Here is a 25,801-nt window from a genome sequence, read left to right on the forward strand (position 1 = left end):
GGCATCTCTCCCAGAGGTCCTGAGTTTAACTGCCAGCAACCATAGTTGCTCACAGTCATCTATAATGAAATCTGATGCCCTCTTCTGGCATGCAAGGTTTACATGCAGATAGAACACCGCATATATAAAAATAAATAAATCTTTTTAAAAAAGATATTTTACTTTATGTACACTGGTGTTTTGCCATGGGTGTTGGGTCCTCTGAAACTGGAGTTACAGACAGGTATGAGCTGCCATGTGGGTTCTGGGAACTGAACCTGGGTCCTCTGGAAGAGCAGTCAGTGCTCTTGACTGCTGAGCCATCTCTCCAGCCCCCAAATAAATAAATCTAAAGCAAGCAAGCAAGCAAACAGGCAGGCTAAGCACGCCACGAAGAACAAGCCAGTAAGCAGCAATTCCTCCATGGTTTCTGCATCAACTCCTGACTCCAGGTTTTAGCCCAGCTTGAGTTCCTGTCCTGACTTCCTTCAGTGATAGACAGCCAACAAAGAAGTGTAACACCAAATAAACCCTTTCCTCTCCAACTTTTTTACTTTTGGCCAGGGTGTTTTTTCACAGCAACTGTAACCTTAACTAAGACAATGACTTTTTATTTTTCTTAGATTTATTTATTGTTGGGTGGTAGTGACACACGCCTTTAATTCCAGCATTTGGGAGGCAGAGACAAGTGGATCCCTGTGAGTTCAAGGCCAGTCTGGTCTACAAAAGTTAGTTCCAGGAGAGCTGAACTACAGAAAAACCCTGTCTCAAAAAACAAAACAAAAAGATGATTGATTTATTCATTAAGTAATTTTTTTAAGTATACAGTGTTCCGCCTGCATACATGCCTGTGTGACAGAAGAGGGCACCAGGTCTCATTACAGATGTTCATGAGCTACCATGTGGTTGCTGGGAATTGAACTCAGGACCTCTGGAAGAGCAGAGCCTGTGCTCTTAATCTCTGAGTCACCTTTCCAGCCCGACATTTTAAAATTACATATATAAACTGAGAATTTGAGTAATAACTAGCTATTTGACATTTCAAACTTCCTCCCAGTTTGTGCACCATTTAATTTGTAGGCTTAGACCTTAATGAATGAAGCACATCACTGGAGGTAGCCTTGGAGTTTAGTCTCACCTTATTCCCAGTTTGCTTTTTCTGCTTCAAGCCTGCAGCTAAAAATATTATCTCTCAGTTTCCTGTTCCTCCACCATGCCTGGAGATTGCTGCCTCACCATGCTTCCCACCATGACGGACACTGGTCCTTGTGGAACAGTAGCCAAAATTAAACTCCAGAATTTGCTTTTATTCATGGTATTTTATCACAATGGAGAACTAATGTAGAACTTGGACCAGAGAGTTGCCAACTTGTTGGCTTGTTTTTCGGAGGAATATGGAAGAAAAAAAAAGTATTGAATGTTAAAGGCAGAACTCAAATTAAAGGACTGTTCTAGTAGGAGCCTAGAAGACAATAGTGCTGAAGGAGAGCAATACGGACTATGGAGGCCTGGCTTGAGAGGCTTCAGAGGGAAGCCAGGACTGACAATGCCTCGAGGCCCTCCTGTGATATTCTGGCATAGACTCTAGACTGCCTTCTGCCCTTGTTCTGGGAATGTGCCCAAGGCAAAATTAAAAAGTAATGGAATGATTTCTTTGGCAGAGGAAATTTCAAGACTGCAAAATGTTGAATTTATGGCATGTTTATTGTTAATGCTCGCATAGATCTACTGTCAAAAAGAACAAGCGGGGTAAAAAGAAAAACAAAATGTATAGTTTGGATAGTTATAGCCAAGGCACATACTGAAAGAAAGGCTGTAATTGTTAGATCATCAATCTTTAAAGAGAGGCCTGCTCTGTGCTAGAACAAAGGGAGGGCAAGACCCTGCCCAGCAAGCTTCCAACTTGTAACAGAGAGCTCCCAGAAAGCAGCAAGAACAAAAGCTGCTGCTAAGGTGATTCAAGGAGTCAAGGATCCATCCCAAGCCAGCAGCTGAACTAGGCGCTATCTGTCATCCAAATGGTGCTGACTTGAGAGACACGAAGCCCTATAAAGCTGAAGTCCCAGGCACCAGACATTGAACTATAGGATTTGGGATTTGTCCTGATGGGTTTTGGTCTTGCTTTGATTTAGCATTTTCTCACTATGCCCCCATTCCTCCCTTCGGGTAAGAAAACATATTGAAAGTATATAATCTATCCTTTGATTTTATAAAGGGTTACAATTAAGAGATTCTCTTGAGTGTCAGAAGAGACCTTGGACTTTTAAATAGTGTTGAAGACTATGAAAGACCATAGAAGACTTTTGAAGTTAGACTAAATGCATTTTGCATTATGATATGGCCAGGAGCCCTTGGGGTCCAGGGAGCAGAATATAGTTTGAATGAAAAATGTCTCCCATAGGTTAAGTCATTTGGACACTTGGTCTCCAGTTAGTAGTGCTGTTTGGGGAGACTGAGGAGGTAGCCTTGTTAAAGGAAGGATGTTGCTAGAGGTTGACTTTAAGAGTTCATAGCCTTTTCCCTGCTTCCAGTTTGCTTTGGCTGTTTCATACTTGCAGTTAAAGATGTAATCTCTTAGCTTCCTGCTGTCATGCTGTCCCCACTATTATGGAGTCTAATCCTCTAGAACCATAAGCCAAAACAGAGTAATGCTAATCCATGGAGTACTAGGCTATATTTCTAATACTATCAGGAGCCAGGGGTATAGCAGTAAGAATGCAGCATGAATTCTGGGTTCAAGTCCCAGTACCAAAAATAAACACAAACAATACATTTAAAAAATAGCCCCAGTGGTGGTGCATGCTGGTAATCATTTGGGAGGCTGATGCAGGAGGACTGGTGAGGATCTGAAGTCTCACCCTAGGCAAATGCAAATTTTAGGCTAGCCTACATTATGTGTGAGATTTCGTCTCAAGAAACAAAAAACAACAATCAAAAAACCCTCACAAGCTCTTAACAAACGACACCAAAACATCAAATAATAAAAATGCATAAAACGAGGGAGAAGAGCAGACAGAGGCTATACAGAGAACAACTGGCTGTGGGTTCACAAGCTGTTGAATTCACAGGTTTTGATATCATTCTATTTGTACAAAGTCAAAATCCTAAAACAAACAAACAAAAAAAAGTAGCACCCCTGCCATCTACATAGATGTCACACAATTTAATATAAAGTCTAGGACAAAGACTGTGCCCACTGCACAGATGAGACTAAGGATGCTGGAGCTCACAGACTATGTGTTCAAAGTCACACAGACAAAAGCCAGAGTCAGTGCCAGTCCAGGATTTGTTGGACTTTTAAGGCTACTATGTCTGCCTGAAAGTTCACAGCAGTGAGGAACAGTAACAGCTAGGAACCAACACACAGGACAGACTTTACCTTCTCGAACCCCTTCCGTCAGGAAAGTACCATAGAACAGCTGCACCATGGGATTTTCAGGCTTATTCCTGGGATTGCTGCTATTTTAAAAGAGAGATAGACAATTCTGTGTCAGTTGGATCAAATACGTTCTCATAAAACCCAAGTGCATTCAAAACCAACAGTAGTCTATTTTCATTAACCACAGACTGCCATACGGCATTTAAGGAAGCAAGGACTGACTTAGTTCAGCACAGACACTGACAAAGATACCTGGCATTGTGCTGGAGATGCAAAGTATGAACCCTGACCTCGGGAATATTAGTCTTTAGGATGTTAGGGAGTCACACACGGTGACAAATGTATTCATATGTATGTGTGTGTGTAGACATTTGTTATAGACACCTATGTCTGTTGACAGGTATATACAAAAGGTAGAGAATAGCAGAACAGTAAGAATGAACCACCCCCACCTCAAGAGTTTTACAAATAAAGTTTTCTCAGTGGCACAACAGAATTAGGGTGCAAATTTTCTTTTCTAAAGCCTGTTTTACATTGTAGTTAACTCTGTAAGTTCCCAGTTGCAAACTATTTCATGGTACTTTACTCTCCAACCTCAGATTTAAACCTACATAGAAAAGCAGGTTCCTGGCAGCCACAACAGGATGATACATGCATGTCCTTGTGGCCCTGGCTGGGGTGATTGATCCCTATCCTTTGTGAATGCTAAGCAGATACCACAGGTGAGTGACATCAAATATAATGGTTTCATATCATACACCACATTCACATCTAGGACTCATTTACCAGCTTTTAATCACATCTTACAACCAAACAGTTAGTTGGGGCTTATTCTTTCACAAGTGAAAAAAAAGGCTGCAGGTTAACGGGACAATCTAGCTCTCTAAAGGGAAAGCTAAAACAGGGCTACACAATGAGGAATAGTCCAGGGGCCACCAAGAGGTTTGGCAAACACCAGTTTCTACTTGAGAAGAGTGACTTTCCCCCACCATAATTCTCAGTGGTAACTGTGAGTCGGAAGGATGTGCAGGCAAACCCTCAACACTCACTTAACATTAACAGCTAGCTGGAACGCATCCTCCAGCCAATCCAGGAGCTTGTGTGTGAATTCACTCACATCTTGCTATAAGAGAGGCACAAATTGCAGTAAGTTAGATGCAATACTGTACTCAGGGAAACAAAGGTTTGCCCTTAAGCCCACAATTAAAGACTCTACTATGACACAATCTCCTTTTTGGGAACCAAACTTGCATAGACACAGGAATGGGAGCCAGCAACTAGAGACAAACTGCAGGGCATTGATGAGATCTGACCATGCTAGGCCAGGAAGGAGTGGAGCTCTGCAGAGCTGGCCACATCTCTGTGTGACAGAGACACAAGCACCAGCTCCAATTAGGCATTTTTACAAAGGCCCAAAGAACAGACTAGAGTCCACAAGAATTCTATAAGAACTGATGGAGAAAGGCAATTCTACAAACTATTTTGAGAATGCTGGTTAGCTATGTAATGAAGAGCAGGTTTAACACTGCATGCAGAAAGAAGCTGGTGTAACAGCAACAGCTTTGAGTTTAATGGCAGGCGGAGAAAGGAAAGATTGCTCAGAAAAGCTGCTGAATTTAGGTGGTTTGAAAAAGAGGATTTCTATCCTGGAATGATGCTGCAAGCCTGTAATCCCACATTCAGGAGGCTGAGGCTGTAGGATGAGAAGTTCAAAGTTCAAAGTCCACCTGGGTTTAATATTGAGATTTTGTCTCAAACTCCAAACCATATTAAGATTTCTACTAGACAAAGGACTTGACTTCTCTCAATTATCCTTTGCTACAGCTCACTGAATTACTTTTCAAATTCTTTACTGCTTCAACAGCCTCTTTTAACTTTTTTTTTTTAATCCTCCTGGTTATTGGAGACATCTTGTGAAGTAGCCCTAGATGGCTTGGCGTTCACTGTGTAGACCAAGTTAGCTGCCAATGTGCAGTAATCTCCTCCTGCCTTTGATGCCTGTGTACGGGATTAAGGCATGAGCTATCATGCCGGGGGAGGCTGCTACTCTGTCTACCACATCTTCTTCCTTTGGTAGTACAAGCACCTTGTATAATTCTCATTCGTGCACATGGACTGCCAGAACCCCGTGTTACCTCTCACTCATGCACACAGACACATAGCATGTACTCTCCCTCACTACACCTTCTGAGAGTAAAATAAAGGGTAAATGAAGCTACTCAGCATCCTGTCTAGCTTTGTTCAGAGCTTGTCAAACAATAACAATGAAAACAGCAGTATCACATTAACAAAGGTGATTTCATATACTCAATCCTGAAATAAAACAAGAGAAGAAACAAAGCCCCCAAGTACCTGCTGCTCCTCTGATGACCGGAAGGCTCCCTTCAGTAGATCCAGAGCTGCAGAAGGATCTACAAATTTTCGATTTGATCCCAACAGTAAAGCAAATAAATACTGAAGCTCTTGCATAAACATGATATTTCTCTTTTCCTATAAAAAACACAGCCAACTTAAAAGATCTTATTTAGAAAGTTTGAACAGATAAAGAGAAAAGTTATCAGTAACTATTCTCTAATTCACATTTACCAAGCTCTACAATCAGTCAGAATAACCTAGCAAATAGGAAGCAGATAAAAACAGCAAGGAGTTATTCTAGAACAAAGAGTAAGACTCTAGGGGCCAGGGGCCATGCTATGGAAAAGACAGATGCTCTTACTGGAGCTGCCCACGCCGTAGGAGAATGCCCCACAGCACGGTGACGAGAGTACGCAGTCAGAGTGCACCCTGATGTCTCTAAGAAGGTCCAGGCTTCTTCCCCAGGATGCTCTGCATCCCTTGACCTCAGCAACCAATGGCATAAGAGAGGACACCACCTGAATCAGGTTCTGAGTGTGCCCACGCAGCACAGCACTCAGGTCAGAATGGTGTCTCACTGCTGTTGAGACTGTTTTCCTAATTTTATTCCTACTTAACTGGACATCTCCATAAGCCCTTACTTCTTATCCAAAAGAGGGAGGAGAGTGCCTAGCAATGTAACAAGTATCAGCACAAGCCAAAGCCCATCCCAGCACATCTGATCCAGCAACATACAAACTTTGCCTCCGTGCCAACTTACGGTGTGACTTCGACAGTTTTCAAGTACGTTCTGTGGTAGACTATAGCTGAGAACAAGTCTTCGGAACTCAGGCAACTGAAAGAGAGACTGAGAGAAAGAAATTCATTCTCAGCCACTTTCATTTTTAAAGATTTATTAATTATGTATACATATTCTGTCTACATAAACACGAATAATCTCAGAAATATACTCTTTGTGTGTGATAGAAGCTGGGCATGGAAACTTGGGCCTATAATCTCAGCATCCAGGACTCTAAATCAGAAGGCCTGCCTCATGTTCAAAGCTAGCTACAGTGAGTTTCAGGGCCAGCCTTGGCTGCTTAGCAAAATTCTGCCCCAATCAATGTAGCTAGAAGTATTCTCCATCCCACTGGTCCTTCTGGATCAGTTTTTCTCTGCTTGCCTGTTCCCGAAGTCCCCTATAAAATAACTACTCTGAGGCCTATTATCAGTTACAATTATTTGGCAATGTCTTCTTACTGGCAAGCTCTAATTCCTAAATCAACCCATTTCTATTAATCTGTGTATTGCCACAAGGCTGTGTCTTACCAGCGTGGCACTAAGTGACTCCACCTATTCTTCCTCTTTATTTCTGTTCAGATTCCTGCCTGGCTTTACTCTGCTAAACCATTAGCCAAAACAGCTTCATTCAGTAACCAATAAAAACAAATACAGAAGGACATCCCACATCCTCTCCCTTTTTGTTACAGAGGTGTATAGTTCCATTTGTTAAATTAAGAAAATAAAACAAATACCTTGCTTAAGGTATACACATGTATGATTAGGTCTGTGGTGGTACAGGTGATGGCAGACAGGACTCAACAGCACAAGGATTTTATAATATTCATTATAAAAAAAGACCTGCACATGTGTTGTGTGTCCCAGTGCACACTCAGGGGCCATTAAAAGTATTAGATGTCCTTTTCCATTATCCTCTACATATTCCCTAGACTCAGGGGCTCTCCTGGAACCTCTCATGGTTTCTAAGCCCCATGATCTACAATCTCCACCCACTTGAAGCTGGGGTTATAGGCATGTGCTAGATGTCTTGTCTTGCCTGTTACAAGGAATCCAAACTTTGGTGCTCATAATTGTACAGTAAGGTGTATTTAACTGCTGAGTCCCTGTAATACTCACTTATTATCTGAGTTGTAAGCACAGCAGTTTTATTCTGTCGTGTGTGTGTGTGTGTGTGTGTTCATTTTAAAAAGGATCATTACTGTTGTAATAGGAGCGGCGGGGCTGCGTCCCCGGCATCCCGGCTGCCTGGCTAGCTTATGCCCCGAAATAATTACACACAAACTGTATTCTTTTAAACACTGCTTGGCCCATTATATCTATCCTCTTCTCTGCTAACTCTTGCACCTGGACTAGCCCATTTCTAATAATCTGTGTAGCATCAGTCTTACCGGAAAAGATTCTAGCCTACGTTCATCCTGGGTCGGAGCTTCATCGTGTGTGCCTCAGAGAGCAGAGCTCTCGCGTCCGCCCTGGAGAGGGGAGCATGGCGTCTCTCTGAGCTCACTTCCTCTTCCTCCCAGCATTCTGTTCTGTTTACTTCTCCTCCCACCTATGTTTTAACCTATCAGGGCCAAGCAGTTTCTTTATTGCTTAACCAATGAAATCAAGAGATTGATATATGACACTCCCACATCACTTCCCCCTTTTCTGTTTAAACAAAAAAAAAAGGAAGGCTTTAACTTTAACATAGCAAAATTACATATAACAAAACAGTTATCAAGTAAAAATTACAATATTTACATCTATTTTATCTTTATCATAACTAAGGAAAACTATAACTATAATTAACTATTCTTCAACTCCATCAAAGACTCCAGAAGGATACAATATTACCTAAGCAAACAAGAAATAAGCAACTTTCAAACTCTAGAAATGACAGAGACATCTCGCTGCCTGGACAGTCACCCAAAGTTTCTCTGTACCGTTGGGGCATCCATCTTCAGCCTATAGGCCCATAGTTTCCAGCAGACATTTCCATGAAGCAGGAAATTTCAAAGGCAGTCACTATCTGCTTGTCCTGAAGAATGTCTTGCAGACTCTTTCATGAATCAGGAACCCCGAAAGATCATCTCACCTTTAGGCAAGTTCAGTAGTCCTCTCTCTGCAGGTTCTCTATGTCCAGTTTAGGCAATAGTCCAGGCAAGAGCAGTTTTCTTGCCCAAATGGCTATTAAACTCCATAAGGATCCTCTTCGATGCCCATCTTCTTCTTGAAGTAGATTAGTGCTGCCAGGAGCAGAGTGTCTCATTGTCATGGAAAAACCCTAAGTTATTAAAACATTTAAAATGCCATATTCTATAATCTTTGAAAGATATGGACATCTATAAAATCTTAACTAACATGACTACAAACTTGACTATTATGATTATCTATTAACAACCTATATACATTACATTTTTAAGTGAACTACACAATCACAATACCTTAATCAATATCAGAAATACATATACATATAACAAAATTGACCTTAAATCTCTATCAATAAAGCAAAATATATACTAATGATACTATATCATATCCCCCTTTAAATGTAAAAGAACATTTATAAACCATATTTGGGAACATGGGAGCAGTTTTTTCTCTCCAAACTGCTTCCTGCTGTATAGGGGTGTCGTTAATTGGGTCTTTCATGGTATAACCTGTGTGCCAGGGTCATCTCAGTTGGCAGTTGAGTGAAGTAATTTCTTGAAGGTGTTCACAGCAACCCTTCAGGAGGGTGTGGTCCATCATACCATATTGGGATAGAAGCAATCCACAGACTCTCACCCTCTGTGAAAACAAAGTAAGAAACTCCTTTCCAAAGCATCATGTCCTTAGATCCAAATTTCAAAGTCAAGGCATTTTCAAAATATCTATGTTGGATTAGTTCAGCAGCATTTATAAACAAATATCTTTTAGCAGTTGTTGCTCCTTCCTCAGCAAACAATTCAAAGAGAGTATAATAGCATACAGTATCAAAATTCTGTTTATTTTCCATCTTTGTACGGCTTTATTTTATTTTAACTCTATTTTGTTTATTTTTACTTTTATTTTATATTCTCTGTATATCTTTGTCCCGGAATAACTCTGGAGACCAGGCTGTCCTTGAACTCTCAGAGATCCGCCTGTCTCTGCCTCCCAGGCATTGGGATTAAAGGAGTACGCCACTACACCTTGAAGTCACAGAGGTCAATCTGCCTTCTAGGCACTGGGATTAAAGGTGTGTGCTACCACACCTTGAAGTCACAGAGGTCAATCTGCCTCTGCCTCCCAAGTGTTGGGATTAAAGGTGTGTACTACCACACCCAACTACCCTTTCTTCCTTTTTTTTACTTTTAAGAACTTTTAACTTTTAACTTGCATATATTTTTTTAAATATTTATTTATTTATTATGTATACAATATTCTATCTGTGTGTATGTCTACAGGCCAGAAGAGGGCACCAGACCTCATTACAGATGGTTGTGAGCCACCATGTGGTTGCTGGGAATTGAACTCAGGATCTTTGGAAGAGCAGGCGATGCTCTTAACCACTGAGCCATCTCTCCAGCCCTAGCTTGCATATATTTTTAACACACTGAAAACCATTTAGAAATTTTCTTTGTCTTTGAACCTCTCTTTACTGTATATCTCTCTTTTTCTGACCACATGAGTCTTTAATTTACCAAGCATTATCAGTAGGACTAAAGCTGTTGCTTTGGCTGCTGGATCCAGCCCATTCCTTAGCCAGCCTCATGGCGGAGATAAACCACGCCACGTTTATCGCCACAACTCGATGGCATTTCAAGGTCCCTGCCAGCAAGCGAGCTTCAGCAGCCTGTGCTTGCAAACTGCACGAACAGCCTGCGTAAAAGAGTCAGAGTTTGCCCTGGCAGGACAGCCCAGAAAGCCGGCATTTTTAAACGGCGCAGCTTTTTTCCTGCTATGGCTGAACACCAAAAAGCATGCGTTCAGCTTTTCGTCAACACCGTTTAAGTGTTTTGTGGCAGGACCTCTTAAGAGCTGCAGGGTTTTGCAGCTGAAGCTGAGTCAGGAAGCCTCTCTTAGATGAGAGCGCTTGCTTGCCTCTAGCAAGCAGAGTAGAACCAAGAAATTGCAGCTACCTAGAAAACATGCTTTACTCTTTTCCAAGCTTTCTCAGGCTTTCAGTGGATTCAGTTGTCTACACGTCTGGGCACCAATCTGTTGTAATATGAGCGGTGGGGCTGCGTCCCCAGCACCCCGGCCACCTGCTAGCTTATGCCCCGAAATAATTACACACAAACTGTATTCTTTTAAACACTGCTTGGCCCATTATATCTATCCTCTTCTCGGCTAACTCTTGCACCTGGACTAGCCCATTTCTAATAATCTGTGTAGCATCAGTCTTACCGGGAAAGATTCTAGCCTACGTCCATCCTGGGTAGGAGCTTCATCGCGTGTGCCTCAGAGAGCAGAGCTCTCGCGTCCGCCCTGGAGAGGGGAGCATGGCGTCTCTGAGCTCACTTCCTCTTCCTCCCAGCATTCTGTTCTGTTTACTCCTCCCACCTATGTTTTAACCTATCAGGGCCAAGCAGCTTCTTTATTGCTTAACCAATGAAATCAAGAGATTGATATATGACACTCCCACATCACATTACTTAGTTCAGGCTAGTCTCAGACTCTTGAGCCTTCCACTTTAACTTCCAGAGTCCTGGAACTGCAGGTGTGTACCCATACATGGCTCTCAGTTACCCACCTTAAACCTCAAACTGGCCCTCTATTCTTTCATTTCATACCTCAGTAACCCAAAGGTCAGGGCCAGACTGTGGTCTTTCCAACTTTAGAATGTTTACATAAATGCTGTCAGCTGAATGCCCCTAATTCCAAAGTCTGAAATTCTCAAGTTTTGGGGATTTTGAATATGCTATCCTGTTAGTCAACTGGTTTTCCTATAACCTTCAACAACTATTCCAAAATCCATCTGTCCTTTCACCAACTTTTCAAAAGAAAAAAAATGGCTGAAAGCAGTGTATAAGGAAAACATAAGCCTGTTCAATATCTCTTACCCAAGTAACGGTTAAGGGCATCATGAATTCAGTGTGTTTCTGTCTCCACACACACACACACAAGACAGATATAGGAAGTAACTGACTGCTCACAGAGTCCTAGTTCTACCTTCCTACATCTTTTAACTTTTTTCTTATTTTTTATGACAGGGTCTCACAGGACTTGGCTGATATGGAATGCACTACGAAGCCCAGGCAACCTTCTTGCCTCAGCTTCAAAAGTGCTGATTACGTGCCACCTTGCCTGTTTTGCTCCGTACTACATACACTTTGCTTTTCATTTTTTTTAACTTTATTTTATGTGCACTGGTGTGAAGTGTCAGATCCCCTGCAACTGGATGGATCTTCAGACAGTTGTGAGTTGCCATGTGGGTGCTGGGAATTGAACCCAGGTCCTCTGGAAAAGCAGTCAGTGCTCTTAACCACTGAGCCATCTCTCCAGACCCCTTTGCTTTTCATTTTAAGTATGTATTTACTGGGGGCTGGGGAAGCAGCACACACACATCAGGTAATGTGTAAAGTCAGAGGACTAACTTGCAGGAGTCAGTTCTCCCCAACACCTATCCCATTCTCCATTCTTACCCAGTCAGTTCTAGCAGATTTCTCTCTCACATGGGTTATATATTTTCTAACTTTTACTCACAAATGTTCTGTATGTAACTATATGACCCAAGCCCTAGTCACCTTCACGTCCCTCCTTACTGGTCAAGCCATCACTGACTGACCCACAGAAGCAGCAGCCCCTCTCCCACCTCCTTCACAATGCCTTTGTAGCACTTATCACTACCTGATTCTGTTGACTGACCACTCCACTGTTTTAAAGTAGACATCAGGAGAATGTGGGCTTTGTTTTAGTCACTGTTGTTTCCTGGGTCCTAATCAGAGTCAGGCACAGAGTAAACTGAGTGTACTTTGAAGTGTTCTGGCTTTTGAGCAGCGGGTTGGATGCCCACAGACATTTAATAGACACGCCTGCAGGGAGGGAGAGGGAACGACACTGCCACATGAAGCTTATGATGCCTGGAAAATACTTTTTTTTAAAAGTGTATTTTGTTTTATATGCATTAGTGTCTTGCTTGCATATAATATATGTGCACCACATGTATGCTTGATACCCATGGAGTTCAGAAGAGGTACTGTATCCCCTGCAACTGGAGATAGGGATGGTTATGAGTCACCATGAAGGTACTGGAAACCAAACCCAAGGTCCTCTGCAAGACTAACAAGTGCTTCTAACTGCAGCCCTGGGAAATATTTCTTGATAGCCACTTCTCTCTAAGGAAAGCCACCCACCTGCTTGGCTTTACTTTGACTCTTTTCTAAACTAGAAATGCATATAGTTAACCCCCATGTAATGTCTCATACAAGTGTAAAACATAAGCATCTTGAACTCAGCACAGCTACAGCCTTATTGGCAACTTCTGGCCCACACAAATTATTCCTCTTGAGATACTCCAGATGGACCTTGCAGTCTTTCTCATTTCTCTCTTGCAGGTATCATTCATCAAGTCCTATAGATTTCATTCACTCCAAGAGTGTTTCCACAGAGTTGAGGATGTGGCTCGGTGACTAAGAGTTCTTGTCTAGCACACACAACACCCTGGAGTAGATGGGTGGATGTGTGTGTGTCCTTATATTGAATTCACGCATATAGCCTGCATAGTGGTACATTGCTATAATAGTGGTGCATACCTATAATCTCAGCACTTGGGAGGAATAGGCAAAAGAATCACAAATTTGAGGCCAGCCTGGGCTACATAATGAAAGAGTATTTTTACTTCTCTCTTTCCAGGATACCTTATCTGCCATGCCTCTACTCCAAGCTACCCTGAACAGTATTCATTGTTGACCCTAAACATTTAAATATTTATATTTCAGTACTTTCCAGTTTAGACACCATAAATTATCAATCCAAAACATACAAAAGTAAGTATAGTGTGTCCTTACATGCACATGCTGAGTAGAGATCAGACAACTTGCAGGAGTTGGTTCATTTCTCCCACCAAGTGGGGCCTTGATCAAACTCATTGTCTCTGGGCTTCCAGCAAGTGCCTCTACCCAGTGAACTATCTAGCTAGCCTTGTTTTCACTTTCAGAAGTCAACTTCACGTCTCTCATTTTAGCTAATTAAGTTATATCCAGAAGAAAACAGCTGTCTCTTAAAAACACCATACCTGAATAACAGCACTGAACCAGCATGTGTTGCCAACATTTTTCAGCCCAACTGGCCAACCATCCACTCTCCTCCAGTTATTGGGATTGTGGTTTTCTCCCCAAACTTCACAGCGTTTTCGCTTTGAGCGCTTAGTTTCTGCAGAGTTTGCCTCATGCATTCTGTAGCATGCATATCAAAAACACCACATATCAAAAGAAAAAGAAAAGCAGTTTAAAGAATTATTTACTATACACAGGATGCTGGCAATTTTGCACAGATGATTCAAATATCAGAATAATCATTCACTGGACAACCATTGGCTACATAACAGTTCTACAGCTATATGTAAGTGAAAATTGAGTTTTAAACACAAATTTAAGCCTTCCATAACAGGTACTATTTCTAGTCAGGCCCACAATGAAAATGAGTTGAGATTCAAGGCTATTCACATCCACCACATTAAAGGTTTTCACTCAACCATGCTATCCTATCAAAGGGCTTGTCAGTGAAAGGGGGAAATGAGGCACTATGCAAAAGCTAGGAGCCTCCAAACTGCCTCGCACAAAATTCTCTATTCTACGTTTCTCTGAAAAAGAAACTCAAGAGGTGTTAGGAGACAAGTACAGAAATCAAAAGAAGCCACAGCTGGAAGTGGATGTCTGTGAACTACACAAGTACCACATTAGTACCAAATTCTAACATCATACATAACTGGAATCCCAGCACTCGAGGGTGAGGAAGAAGGGTCTCAAGTTCCAGGCCACTCTGAGACACCGCCCCCCAAGAAAGAAAGAAAGAAAGAAGGAAAGAAAGAGAGAGAAAGAGAGAGAGAGAAAGAGAGAGAGAGACAGAGACAGACAGACGGGTAAAAGGGGGGGGGATGAATAATAAGCTAAAATTGCTCCTTAAAGAAACTTTATCTTAGTGCAATAAAGGAAAAGAATGACCTCTGAGTAGCTTTCCAAGAACAAAAACCAAAGCAACCACAGGGAACAAAGATCACAAATTAAAGCAACAACCTATTAAGATCTCTGCCATCAGTTTGAATCTTAGGAGACTCCAGTAGACTCAATGCAATGGCTGCCTGAAGGTCATCTTTGTTGTCATGAGTAAGGTCTATCACTTCTGTTAGGAAATAGAAATGTGATTAGTTTGTGTGCAGAAAGAAAAGGTAAAAACATTTTCTAAACCATATCCAATCCCTAGTTCTCACCACAGAGGCTCCTCTGTACACAATCCTGAAACTGTCTCTAAGTCAAATGAACAACTTATCGCTGTATTGTAATCTTATCCTCCCTAACAGTTCAGAAGCAAGCTACTAACCTACAGTGCACCAGAGGCTAGGGGAGATGGATCACTGCTTAGTGCTTGCTGCTTAAGTATAAAAACCCGAGCTCAGATTCCAGTATCCAGGGAAAAGGATACACATGCTAATAAGCACATGCCTATAATCTCAGCCCTGGGAGGCAAAGAAAGTAAAATTCCAAAAGGACTTGGTGAGCTCAAGTTCAGTGAGCAGTCCTGTCTCAAAAACTAAGTAAGGTAGAGGGGCTGGAGCTCAGCATTTAAGAGTACCTATTGCTCTTGCACAGGACCCAGCACCCACATGGTAGATTAAAACCATCTGTAACTTCAGTTTCAGGGATCCAACACCCTTTTTGGCCTCTGAGGCAAGCATGTAATGCACTTATATAAACACAAGCAAAACACTCATATACATAAAAATAAACAGAATTTTAAAAATAAATAAGATGGAATGTGATAAACGAAGACACCCGAAGCAAACCTCTGGCCTACACATACACACAGACATGCACACACACACACACAATAAATTAATTAATATTCAATAAATCCAAAAATACATTCTGTATCTACAGGTTAATAACTTTTATCATTGTAAAACATCAGCTACATATAAAATATCTTAGCAAAGGATAGTCAACTGCTTTCTATAGTGAGTAGAGGACGTTTTATGAAGTTGACCTATGACCTAGTATAGACATACTAAAACTAGTCAAGTAGAAAAAAACATTTACATCCAGCCTGGGCTACACAGTGAAATAGTAAGAAAGGAGGCATTTGAAAAGCTTGAACGCAGGCCTGGCTCTCAGCGACTCGTCAAAGGTCAGTGTGATGAATGAGGAACCACAGGCGCTGTCTTCTGTTAGTACAGAGAAGGATCACAACAGGCGAGACCTACTTGCTAACAGTTCTCTGCTGGCAGAGCTCCCTTCACCTTCGGATGATTCTGTAGCAGTCGTGTCGTGACTGGGCTCCTTAACTCTTTGGTCAGTGAGAAGGCTGACAGCCTGGGTGATGTCACCATTACTGGCCTAAAAGGAAGAAAAATAATAACAAGTTCCAAAAGAAAAGTATCAAAGAATTAACAGTATGCAGTATCTGGTGTTAATCTTTTACTACTATGGCTGACACAATGAGTAAGCCTATGCATAGTGCTGGGGCAGACAGCAGAGTAAGAAAATGAAGGCAGGAATCCCGATGCACCTGGAGGTGTAACAAGCCCTAGTGATAGGACAAGACTCGAGGCTCAGATTTTCACAACCTGAAAAGCAAACCACAGCCTTGTTGGATGGTGCAGTCATTGCTCCAGGAACCTAACTCCACAGACCAGTTAAGGCACAGTGAGTCACAAAAAGGGACTGGGAGCCAACACAGGTGGTAAGTCAGCCTGGACAGTAAAGTCATGAGTAGCCACCGTATTTTATAAAGGTGACATATCTGTTTTGAACTTCTTATCAGAAAATATTCTAAAAGGAACAACACTAGAATGAAGACCCGAACCTTACATTCACTGCCTGCCCTCAACATTATCCAGTCACGGCCAGTCATGCTTAGCTACACTGCCTACACCTGCTGGCTAGTCTGAAACTAGGTGTGTTACCATTTCCTTGGGTAACATTAAGAATGTATCTTTACAAATTATAACCAACAATGTTCAAGAATAACACCGTCACGCCCGAAGAGCAGCCGATTTCTCTGCTGGAATATTCTTTGGTTTGAGGGTTGCATGCAGGATCCATATAAGGTCTATACAAAGGACATGGATGATGGATTCCCACTGGCTTTCCCAACTGTAAGTTCCCACCATCTTCTCCAAGTTTCTCTGTGGAGGAAACTAGCCTTATCTGACCTGCAGGACTCTTCCCATGTTCTGGTCTGGTATAAAGATAGCCTGACCTGACACACCTATGAGGAAACTGTTTCATATCCTGTCAGCTAAGCCGGGATGAGAAACCAACCTTTAATGCTTCATGAAGGAAGGAAGGGTCCTGGATGCCTGTGATTTCCCGCAGTTGATTTAACAGCATCTGGCAGCTCTGTTTTTGAAAAACAAAATCAGATATATATCAGTCAGAAAGCAGACCTGGGTACCTCTTGGACAAAGAAGCCCAAGACTTGCATTTGTCATTTTAAAGCAATGAAAAGGTCCATGTAGTAGGTTACTGATAGTCAGACACGCTCTAAAATGCAGAATCTGCATTCTGTGATAGGAAATACTTTGGGCAGTTACGAGAGAAATATGACTCAACAGAAAACTCCAAATACCTACGTCAGTTGTAACCGGTCAGCCTTAAGGAGCCTTGGGCTTTCCTCTCTGGACAGTGCTTCAGTAGGTCATAGGAGTCCAGGGAATCTGCATGGATGCGAGGATGAGCTATTTTAAGCTTTACTGTGGATGCCATTTGTGTGTGTCATTTTTCACTGACAATAAGCTTCTAACTCTGTAATTAACAAATGGCTTGTACCACTAACTTAAAAAGGAAGCACAGCTAAAGCTAGTCACTTTCTGAATTATCAAATAAGGCATAGAGTTCCAGAAGGATGAGCTATGGAATGAATGTTTCCATTAACCTGGACCATGGAAAAACCTAACATCAGCCACACAGATAATCCTAAAACCCCTTTTCAGCCTTAAGTGTTCACCCTACCATCCTGTTTATACAACCTATAGACAAGGACGGCTCAGCTGAAACAACTGGCCGGTCAACACGAGACACAACAGTCTTTTAGCCAACACTGAAACAAAATAGTTATAGATTATTCCAGTAAGCAACAATCTAATTTATTCCATACTAAAACTGTGCCAGGATTAAGTCCTGACTCAACACTGCAGGCTTTACCATTAAGTTCAGTCAGTAATGGCTGAGAGACAGCCTCCATTTACCATTCACTGCCAGCTGTAACCGAAACCGTATCCTGAGGTCTCCAACAGCTGAGGGCCCGCTGGCAACACATAAATGCCACAATCAGAAGCAACTGATTGAACAGCCCTCCCCAGGCCTGGAAAAGGGGTCAGAGCCTTTCTCTGGTCAGAAGCTGGAAAGGAATCGTCCCACTGAGACAGCAGTCTTCAATATTATGGGTCCTGATAATCCCAGTCACCAGAAATGGGCTGATTATCAGGCCAGAGGGGCTGAGATTTAGGTTTGGTAAAAAACAGAAAATGTAAGCTTTTTTTTTTTTTTTAAAAAAAAAGCATCAATATCCTTCCAGATAAATTATAATTCCATTTGATTTCACCACGTTAAAAAAAATTGACAATGTTAAAAAAATCTGGAGTCTACAAAATTTTCTGGAAAACCAAAGTCATGAAGAATGGAGGGGACAAGAGGAGCCTGATAATATCAAACTAGAACAAAGGTGGAAATGACAGACCCCAATAACCACAACGTCATCTGGAATTGCTCTGAATGTTATCAACCAGCTCGATACATAGACAAAGAAACAGTCCCAGCAAGAAATACTGGCTAATGTGCACCACCTACATAGAGCCCTGTGCTGTTCTCAACACCCAGCAAGCACCACATGATGCTGATTTCCCTCCCTTACTCTCCTAACAAACCCTGTAAGAAATAACGTACAAAGTGACTACTGAGGTGTGCTCACCACCAGCGCCTCTAAGGAGACAAAACACTGGAGCAAATGCCCTCTTTTTTTTTTTTTTTTTTTTTTTTTTTTTTGGTTTTTCGAGACAGGGTTTCTTTGGAGCCTGTCCTGGAACTCCCTTTGTAGACCAGGCTGGCCTCGAACTCACAGAGATTCGCCTGCCTCTGCTGGGATTAAATTAAAGGTGTGCGCCACCACCGCCAGGCTAGCAAATGCCCTCTTAATGCAAACTTCTTTCCTGGATTTTGACCTTGAACTTTGCATGGTAATAAACTTCTATTTTTAAATATTTGCCAGCCTTTATACTATCAGGAGCTGATTACTTAGAACAATGTGTTGTAAAAGACTATCATGGGGAAGTAGGAGGGCCAATACTGCGTGTTTGAATGACTCAGAGGTGCCATCAGTTACACGAAGAAAAATCTGCTACCACTGGAACTATGCCAGGGCCTAATGACAGTCCCAGTCACTTACTCCATCCAGCCTCTTGCAGCTGAAATGTTCTCACTTATGCCGAGGAACCAGCAGTTCCAGGTGCATTTCCTGGCATTCAACAGGCAATTCTTTTGCATGTTTCTCAGCAACAAAACTAAACATGGATGAATACACTCCTGGCACCTTTCTAGTTTCTGGAACATAAAGCATTTGATTGTAGTGTTGCATGAGAATTTCACACTGCAGGTTGCTCCTCCAGTGTTAAGTGCTTTGTCTCACAGGAAGTCGAACACACACTCCCTGGGCCTGCTTCCCACTTACTCCTTCACACACAAGTTTTGTTTGCTTTTCTCTTTTGTCTTTATGCTAAATCACAACGCGATCTTTTAAAAGTCATTTAAACACCTGGCAAATGACATGGGGAGCAACAGTGGGTGCAACTTGACTATTATTCCTAACAATCTGACAGTGGGATTTAGCCCAGAGCTTCATGAAAATTAGACAAGCATTCTACCAACCAAGGTTCATTGCCAGTCCCAGCATTATATATTAAGTGTTAATTTGTAAATGTTTTACTTTATGTGTACAGGTGTTTTGGCCTACATTTCTGGATGTCCATGCCTGGTGCCTAGGAAAGTCAGAAAGATTAGATCACTTGGAAATGGAGTTAAACAGTGTGAGCTTCTATTTGGTTCTGAAACTGAACCTGGGTCCTTTGAAATAGAAGCCAGTGTTCTTAACCACTGAACCATCTCTCCAGTCCCTTGAATGTTAATTTTACAAGGGCAGGTGTGATGGCTTGTAACTCGAATCCCAGTACTTGGGAGACAGAGGCAGAAGATTTCTGCAAATTAGAAGACAGCAAAGCCTGTTTCAAAAACCAAAACAACAGGAAGAATTACAAAAGAAAGTTTACTTATGTATTTATTTGTTTGTTTTTCCTGACAGGGTTTCTCTGTATTTTGGCTATCCTGGAACTCACTCTGTAAACCAGGCTGTTCTCAAACTCAGAGATCCACCTGCCTCTGCCTCCTGAGCGCTGCTGGGACTAAAGGCGTGCGCCACCACCTCCAGCAAAAGAGTTTATTCTTACAAGGGCAAATCAAGTCATTAGGCTCCCACAGTATCTCCGCTCAGTCTCTCTGGAACTTCATAGGAAGTGGATTTCAATGTTAACTCAGTCCAACTACAGCACTCCACAGAAAGCACACACTCTCGTGCAGACAAGACAAAGCCTGTGCTCTGTCCTGATGAAGTCAAATGATGACAAGAACCAACAGGCTCGCATTTCCTTGACTAAATTTGCACTGTTTTCACAAAGCATGCCTTCTCTTTTCCTGCCCAGAGGCAGTAAAGAGAGACAGACCCAATCCATCTCCAAGACTAGCTGCCACCTAGGCTCAGCCACACGGTGACAGGAGAACCAACCAGAGATTTCTCTTACTCATTTTTAAAAATTTTCATACAATATGCTTTGATCATATTCTTTGCTCTCCCAGTTCCTCCCCACTTCCCTATCCACCCAACTAACTTCATATTCCCTGTCTCAAAAAAAGAAACAAAACAAAACAAAACCACCAAACCATAACAAAAGCAAACACACAAACAAAACTAAAAAAAAGAACAAAAAAAAAAACCCCATGGAGTTCAGTTTGTGTTGGTCAACTACTCAGCAGCAAGGAGCCTATCCTGGAGTGTGGTTGATACACCCATGGTCACTCCACTGGAAAAAAACAGATGTTCCTTCTCCCAGAGGGTATAAATTACAAAGAGCTTCTTGATTAGGGATGGGACTTTGCTGTCTTTTTGCCTCCTTTCTGGCCTAGATTTCCAGACCCTTAAGGGTATAGGGAAAGGGGTAGATTTCTCTTAATGCGAAAAACAACTTACTTCATGATACACAAAAAATAGGATTACAGGAATTAAACAAAACAAACCCCTAAATTATTGGTCCAGTAACAAGTAGTAATTGGCCTAATATGACTATAATTTAAAAAACCCATCACCAAAAATGTAATTATTAACTGTTGTGTTTGTGTTCATATGTCTAAGTGCCAGCACACACATGCATGCCACAGGAGTGGAGTCAACCTTGCTTGACGCAGGGTCTCCTTCTGGTTACCTGCCTTGCAACTTTTCAGGAACACTGGAATTACATACTCAAAACACTGTGTGTGGATCCTAAGTGTTCTACCCACTGAGCTATCTCCCCAACCCCTATTACATCCATCTGTTCAAACAGTGATGCTCCTTTCCCTGTTCTAATGTTATGATGCCCTATCTCGTCTACTATTAGGACCTCTAGCTCACAACTAAGCTGGGAGTGCTGATTCACACCCACAACTTCAGCACTGAGGAGGCCTAGGCAGGAAGAATGCCATAAGTCTGAGGCCAACCAGCACTAATGGAAAGACTGTCTCAAAAAGCACAAGCAATAAATAACAAGCATGCGTGCATCTATCTACCCACAACCACACATGTATGCTTAATAAATAAAATGTAATAATAAAAATGACAGTACTGAAGAAATAAGTGTGTGTGTGTCAACAGTTCTTACTGAGATACCGGATGTAACAAACAGCTGTCTTAACAAGTGTTTCTTTTGACTAATTTTACTTTTATTTTTCATTATGTGTAATGTGTGTAGTTTGTACACGTGTGTGCAGTACCTTTGGAGGCCAAAAGAGGAGGTCACAACCTCTGAAACTGAAATCACAGATAGTTAAGAAGCACCACGTGAGTGCTAGGCACCAAACACAAATCTGCAAAAGTAGTACCCCTGAACCAGTTCTCTGTACCCCAGCTTAACAGTTCAATGAGACTGCTATTAACTCTCTAAACTCCACAAAAACGGAATGGACCAGCAACTTATTTTTGTTTTTCTTCTAGCAACACTTCTACGCCATTCCAATTTATTCTTGGGAAGAAGCCTAACATAGTCATTATGACATGACTTGATTATGGGGGACAGGACACTCAGCTTTTTGTGAACAGAAGAAAATCTTGATATGGGCTAATTGATTATTTATATGAATTATGTAAAATCAATGTTTAAACCCAAACTGAGTCCTCCCTCTGGACTACAGTCAATAACAAGCCAATAGCAGTTAAGCAACAAAACCAGCTCACAGTCTGGATTATAAGAAGAGTGGAGAGACAGTTTGCACATGATTTTGGACCTATGTGCTCGGAGTCAGAAGCATACAGACAGAAAAAAAGGCCTGAGGGGGAGGGTGCTAATAAAGTGGAGCTCGTGGCTTTTCTGAGAATGGTCAGATGCTCTGGGAACCGGGCACTAACTCTTCTCTCGTTTTATAATTCTTGCCATCTAGCTACTCTCACAGAGTTGAAGTAACACTGAGCATGCAGACAGGACTACAAGTTGTCTGGTGCTCATTCTGGCAGTCATATGAGGGCCAACTAGTTTGGGCCAGCCCACCTTGGCCTACAGACACCCAATATGCAAACATAAGAGTAGGTAGTAGAAGTGCAGCTAAGCAGGCAGTAGCTAAGTGGGCAGGCATGTTGGAGAAGTAACTGCTTGCTCAGGAAGACCAATGAGGGTCTAGGACTAGCCTTAGCTACATAACAAGTTCCAGAACAGCGTGGGTTTACATTATGAGTTCTAGGTCAATCATATAGAAGGGACTGATCTTAAAAAACAAAGAAGGGGAAAGGGCTCAGGACCCTCTCCCAAAACCAATGGACAGATAATAGCTTCTGGGAGAGGAAGACATTTTCTTCAGTTGTGTAGCCACTGGTAAGTTGTCCACACAGCTGTAAACAACCCAGTATAAGCCATGCTCTTGTAACAGCAATTAAGCCCACCAGGTTCCCAAAGGGACGTCAAAGTCAGAGGATGAGTTGCCAAGAAGGGGAATCAGTAGGAGTCAGAAGGAAACCAGGGGAGGAAGAGATAATGGGGGTGAATATGATCAAATATATGCATACGAAAAAGTCACAATGAAACCCACTGTTGTATATAATTAATAAACAGCAATGGAAATGTTTTAAGTTGGGGCAGGTCATACAACTTAGCAGCTAAGAATACTGAATGCTCTTCCAGAGGATCTAAGTTTCAATTCCCAGTACCTACATAGCACTTTTGGACTGTTCATTCCAGAGAATCTAATGCCCTCTTCTGGCTTCCTAAGGTACTGCACACACGTGGTACACAAATGCACATGTAGGCAAAACAGCCAACACTTATAAAACTTTAAAATGGTGTGTAGGGGTACCTATGTGTAACAGTAATCCTTAAGGCTGAAGCAAGAGGATCAGGCACTCAAGACTAGCTTAAAGCCAGGTTGGGCTATAAAAATACTGTTTCAAAAAATAAAACAACAATTTCAGCTGGGCAGTGGTGATGGAGACAGAGGAAGGCAGATCTCTGTGAATTTGGGTCAGCCTAGACTAGAGTGAGTTTCAGGACAGCCAAAGCTGCACAGAGAAACCCTGTCTTGACAAACCAACAAAAGAAATAGACAATTTCGGCTAGGTCATACAGCGATAACAAAATGTAAAAATGGGATGAAATATACCTGTTTCAGTAACTATCTGGCTTGTACTAGAAAGGAAGGAAAGAAAGAAGGAAGGAAGGAAGGAAGGAAGGAAGGAAGGAAGGAAAGCAGGCGGGCAGGCGCGTGCCTGTAAGCATGAATATTTACCATACTACATACCTTGCTTCTTTCTTACTGCAGAAGATCTAGGAGAATGCTCCATTCCTTTCAGTACACACCCAACCAAATATGAGAAAGAAGACCACAAAGCCATCACTCAGCTGTGTGGAACGTACCTACAAAACCTAAGAAAAACACCATTCAACAATGTACTATGAGGGCAAAATAATAGAGGAAGATGAGCCATCAGGTTTATATGCCCAGTTTTAGAAATCTAGGCACAGTAAAATGTTATTATTAGGTGTCTCCTGGTATGGCACTGGGTTATGAAGGTTCTTAAAGGCAGAATGAGTTCAGGCTTGATGTGATGGCAGAAGGGAAGCAAGCAGGCTCCACAGCAGGGAACATGGGGCAAAGACACTGTGTGTGTGTGTGTGTGTGTGTGTGTGTGTGTGTGTGTGTAAATGCTATGCCACATATGAATGGAGGTAGGAGCACAAACTGTGGGAGTTGGTTCTCTTCTTCCACCATGTGGGTCACAAGGCTGAAACTCAGATCAGGTTGTTAGGTGTGGCAGCAAGTACCCGCATTTGCTGTGCCATCTCACTGGCTCAGATAAGGTATTTAAATTTTAAAAAATATTTTGTTTATTATTTTTACGTGTATTAGCGTTTTGGCTGGATGTATGTTGTCCTTGTGCAAGCAGCACTTACAGAGGACTGTAGGCATAAGAAGGCATAAGAGCCCTGCTGGAACTGGAGCTAAAGATGGCTGTAAACTGCCTTGTGAGTGCTGGAAATTGAATGTAGGTCCTTGGGAAGAGCAGCCAGTGCTCTTAACCAAACCGTCCCTCCAGCCCATGGGAAAGGTATTTCAACAGATAATCTAACACAAGTCAACAACTGGTTCAAAGTGGGGTGAGACTAGGGAAAGGCAGCCTTACAGCTGAGTCATGGGTCTTCTGAAAAAACCAGAGGTAATGAGAGGGACATGATGCAGGAACAATGTGGAGGTAGAACATGCCCTGAATATCTCAGAAAACGGGACAAGGCTTAGTCAAATGTTTGCAGACAAACTCCACAAAGTTGTCCTCTGACTTTCACAGGTATACTGTAGTGTGCAGATACCCCCCCCCCCACACACACACACTAATACTAACAGGAAAAAAATAAAAGTGAGTGTGATCAATGAAAGACACGCCCACACCGAGCTTCTACACACACACACACACACACACACACACACACACACACGACACCTGCAAGCATACACACCCAACACAAACAGCACTATGCACAAAATGCTAACTGCTGCATGAGTCCACTGACATGAAACACCTAGAATAATCTAGAGACAGAAAGCAGCAGGCATTGCCAGACATTAAGGGCAGGAGAAACGGAGTGACAGAATATTAATATAGAATTTTCTTTTAGAATAATCAAAATTTGGAGACTTTAAAAGAAGAAAACAGCAGGGTTTGGTGGTGTGGTGCACACCTTTAATCCCAGCACTTGGGAGGCAGAGGCAGGCAGATTTCTAAGTTCGAAGCCAGCCTACTCTACAAGAGCTAGTTCTAGGACAGGCTCCAAAGCTACAGAGAAACTCTGTCTCAACAAAACAAAACAAAAAGAAAAAAAAAGAAAGAAAATAATTAGGACAGAGTCCTGTTCTGGGGCACAGGTTGGCCTTGCCTGAGTGCTGGGATGATGGTGTGTTGTGTACCCCTACTGCCCAGCACACTCAAATTTACACTGCCTACTAGAGTTAATATAGCATGCTGCTGGTACCACTCCTAATCTCCTGACTGATACTCTGACCTTCCTTTCCATGTGGAAAGTCAGACCGACGGCAACGGACTCTTACCAACCTCAACCTTCCCAACCTGGCAAATGAGGTCCATAGCATCCACTTTGACAGCGAGGGCAAGATGCCCATAAAGAAACACCTACAGCCATGGTCAGTAAAATGAAAACCTGCCATGTGATCACTTTGTCCAACTAATGTCTGCTCGTGTGTGTAGTAAAATCACTGATACCCTAGAGCAAAGGGCCCGCTACAGGCTCAGCACCACTACTTACTAGATGTCTCACTCTGAAAACTCTATTTTCAGACATACCTGACTTCAGAGGTAAGAAGCAGGTTCAATGACAATTTAAACTTAAGTGTTTTACAACCAAGTGGG

At 42.1% G+C, this 25,801-nt stretch overlaps 1 protein-coding gene across 12 annotated transcripts in view; it reads right to left on the reverse strand.

Moving 5' to 3' along the window:
• Usp28 (ubiquitin specific peptidase 28) overlaps positions 1 to 25,801 on the reverse strand; it is a 63,223-nt gene that overhangs the window by 28,525 nt on the left and 8,897 nt on the right. For 3 of the 12 annotated variants that reach the window (XM_075966006.1, XM_075966002.1, XM_075965997.1), the window contains exons 2-10: positions 17,229 to 17,312; positions 16,918 to 16,995; positions 15,858 to 15,990; positions 14,674 to 14,779; positions 13,674 to 13,833; positions 6,474 to 6,560; positions 5,711 to 5,848; positions 4,408 to 4,481; positions 3,359 to 3,438 (exon numbers count right to left, since the gene is read on the reverse strand). In XM_075966006.1, the coding sequence (XP_075822121.1) occupies positions 3,359 to 3,438; positions 4,408 to 4,481; positions 5,711 to 5,848; positions 6,474 to 6,560; positions 13,674 to 13,833; positions 14,674 to 14,779; positions 15,858 to 15,990; positions 16,918 to 16,986 (847 nt within the window). In that variant the 5' untranslated portion in view covers positions 16,987 to 16,995; positions 17,229 to 17,312. Of the gene's footprint in view, positions 1 to 3,358; positions 3,439 to 4,407; positions 4,482 to 5,710; positions 5,849 to 6,473; positions 6,561 to 13,673; positions 13,834 to 14,673; positions 14,780 to 15,857; positions 15,991 to 16,917; positions 16,996 to 17,224; positions 17,313 to 23,679; positions 23,805 to 25,801 lie in introns of all 12 variants that reach the window. The other 9 variants (XM_075966007.1, XM_075966004.1, XM_075966000.1 and 6 more) reach the window with 5 other exon arrangements.

This window comes from Microtus pennsylvanicus, chromosome 3, assembly GCF_037038515.1.
Source record: "Microtus pennsylvanicus isolate mMicPen1 chromosome 3, mMicPen1.hap1, whole genome shotgun sequence".
NCBI classification, from domain to species: Eukaryota; Metazoa; Chordata; class Mammalia; order Rodentia; family Cricetidae; genus Microtus; species Microtus pennsylvanicus.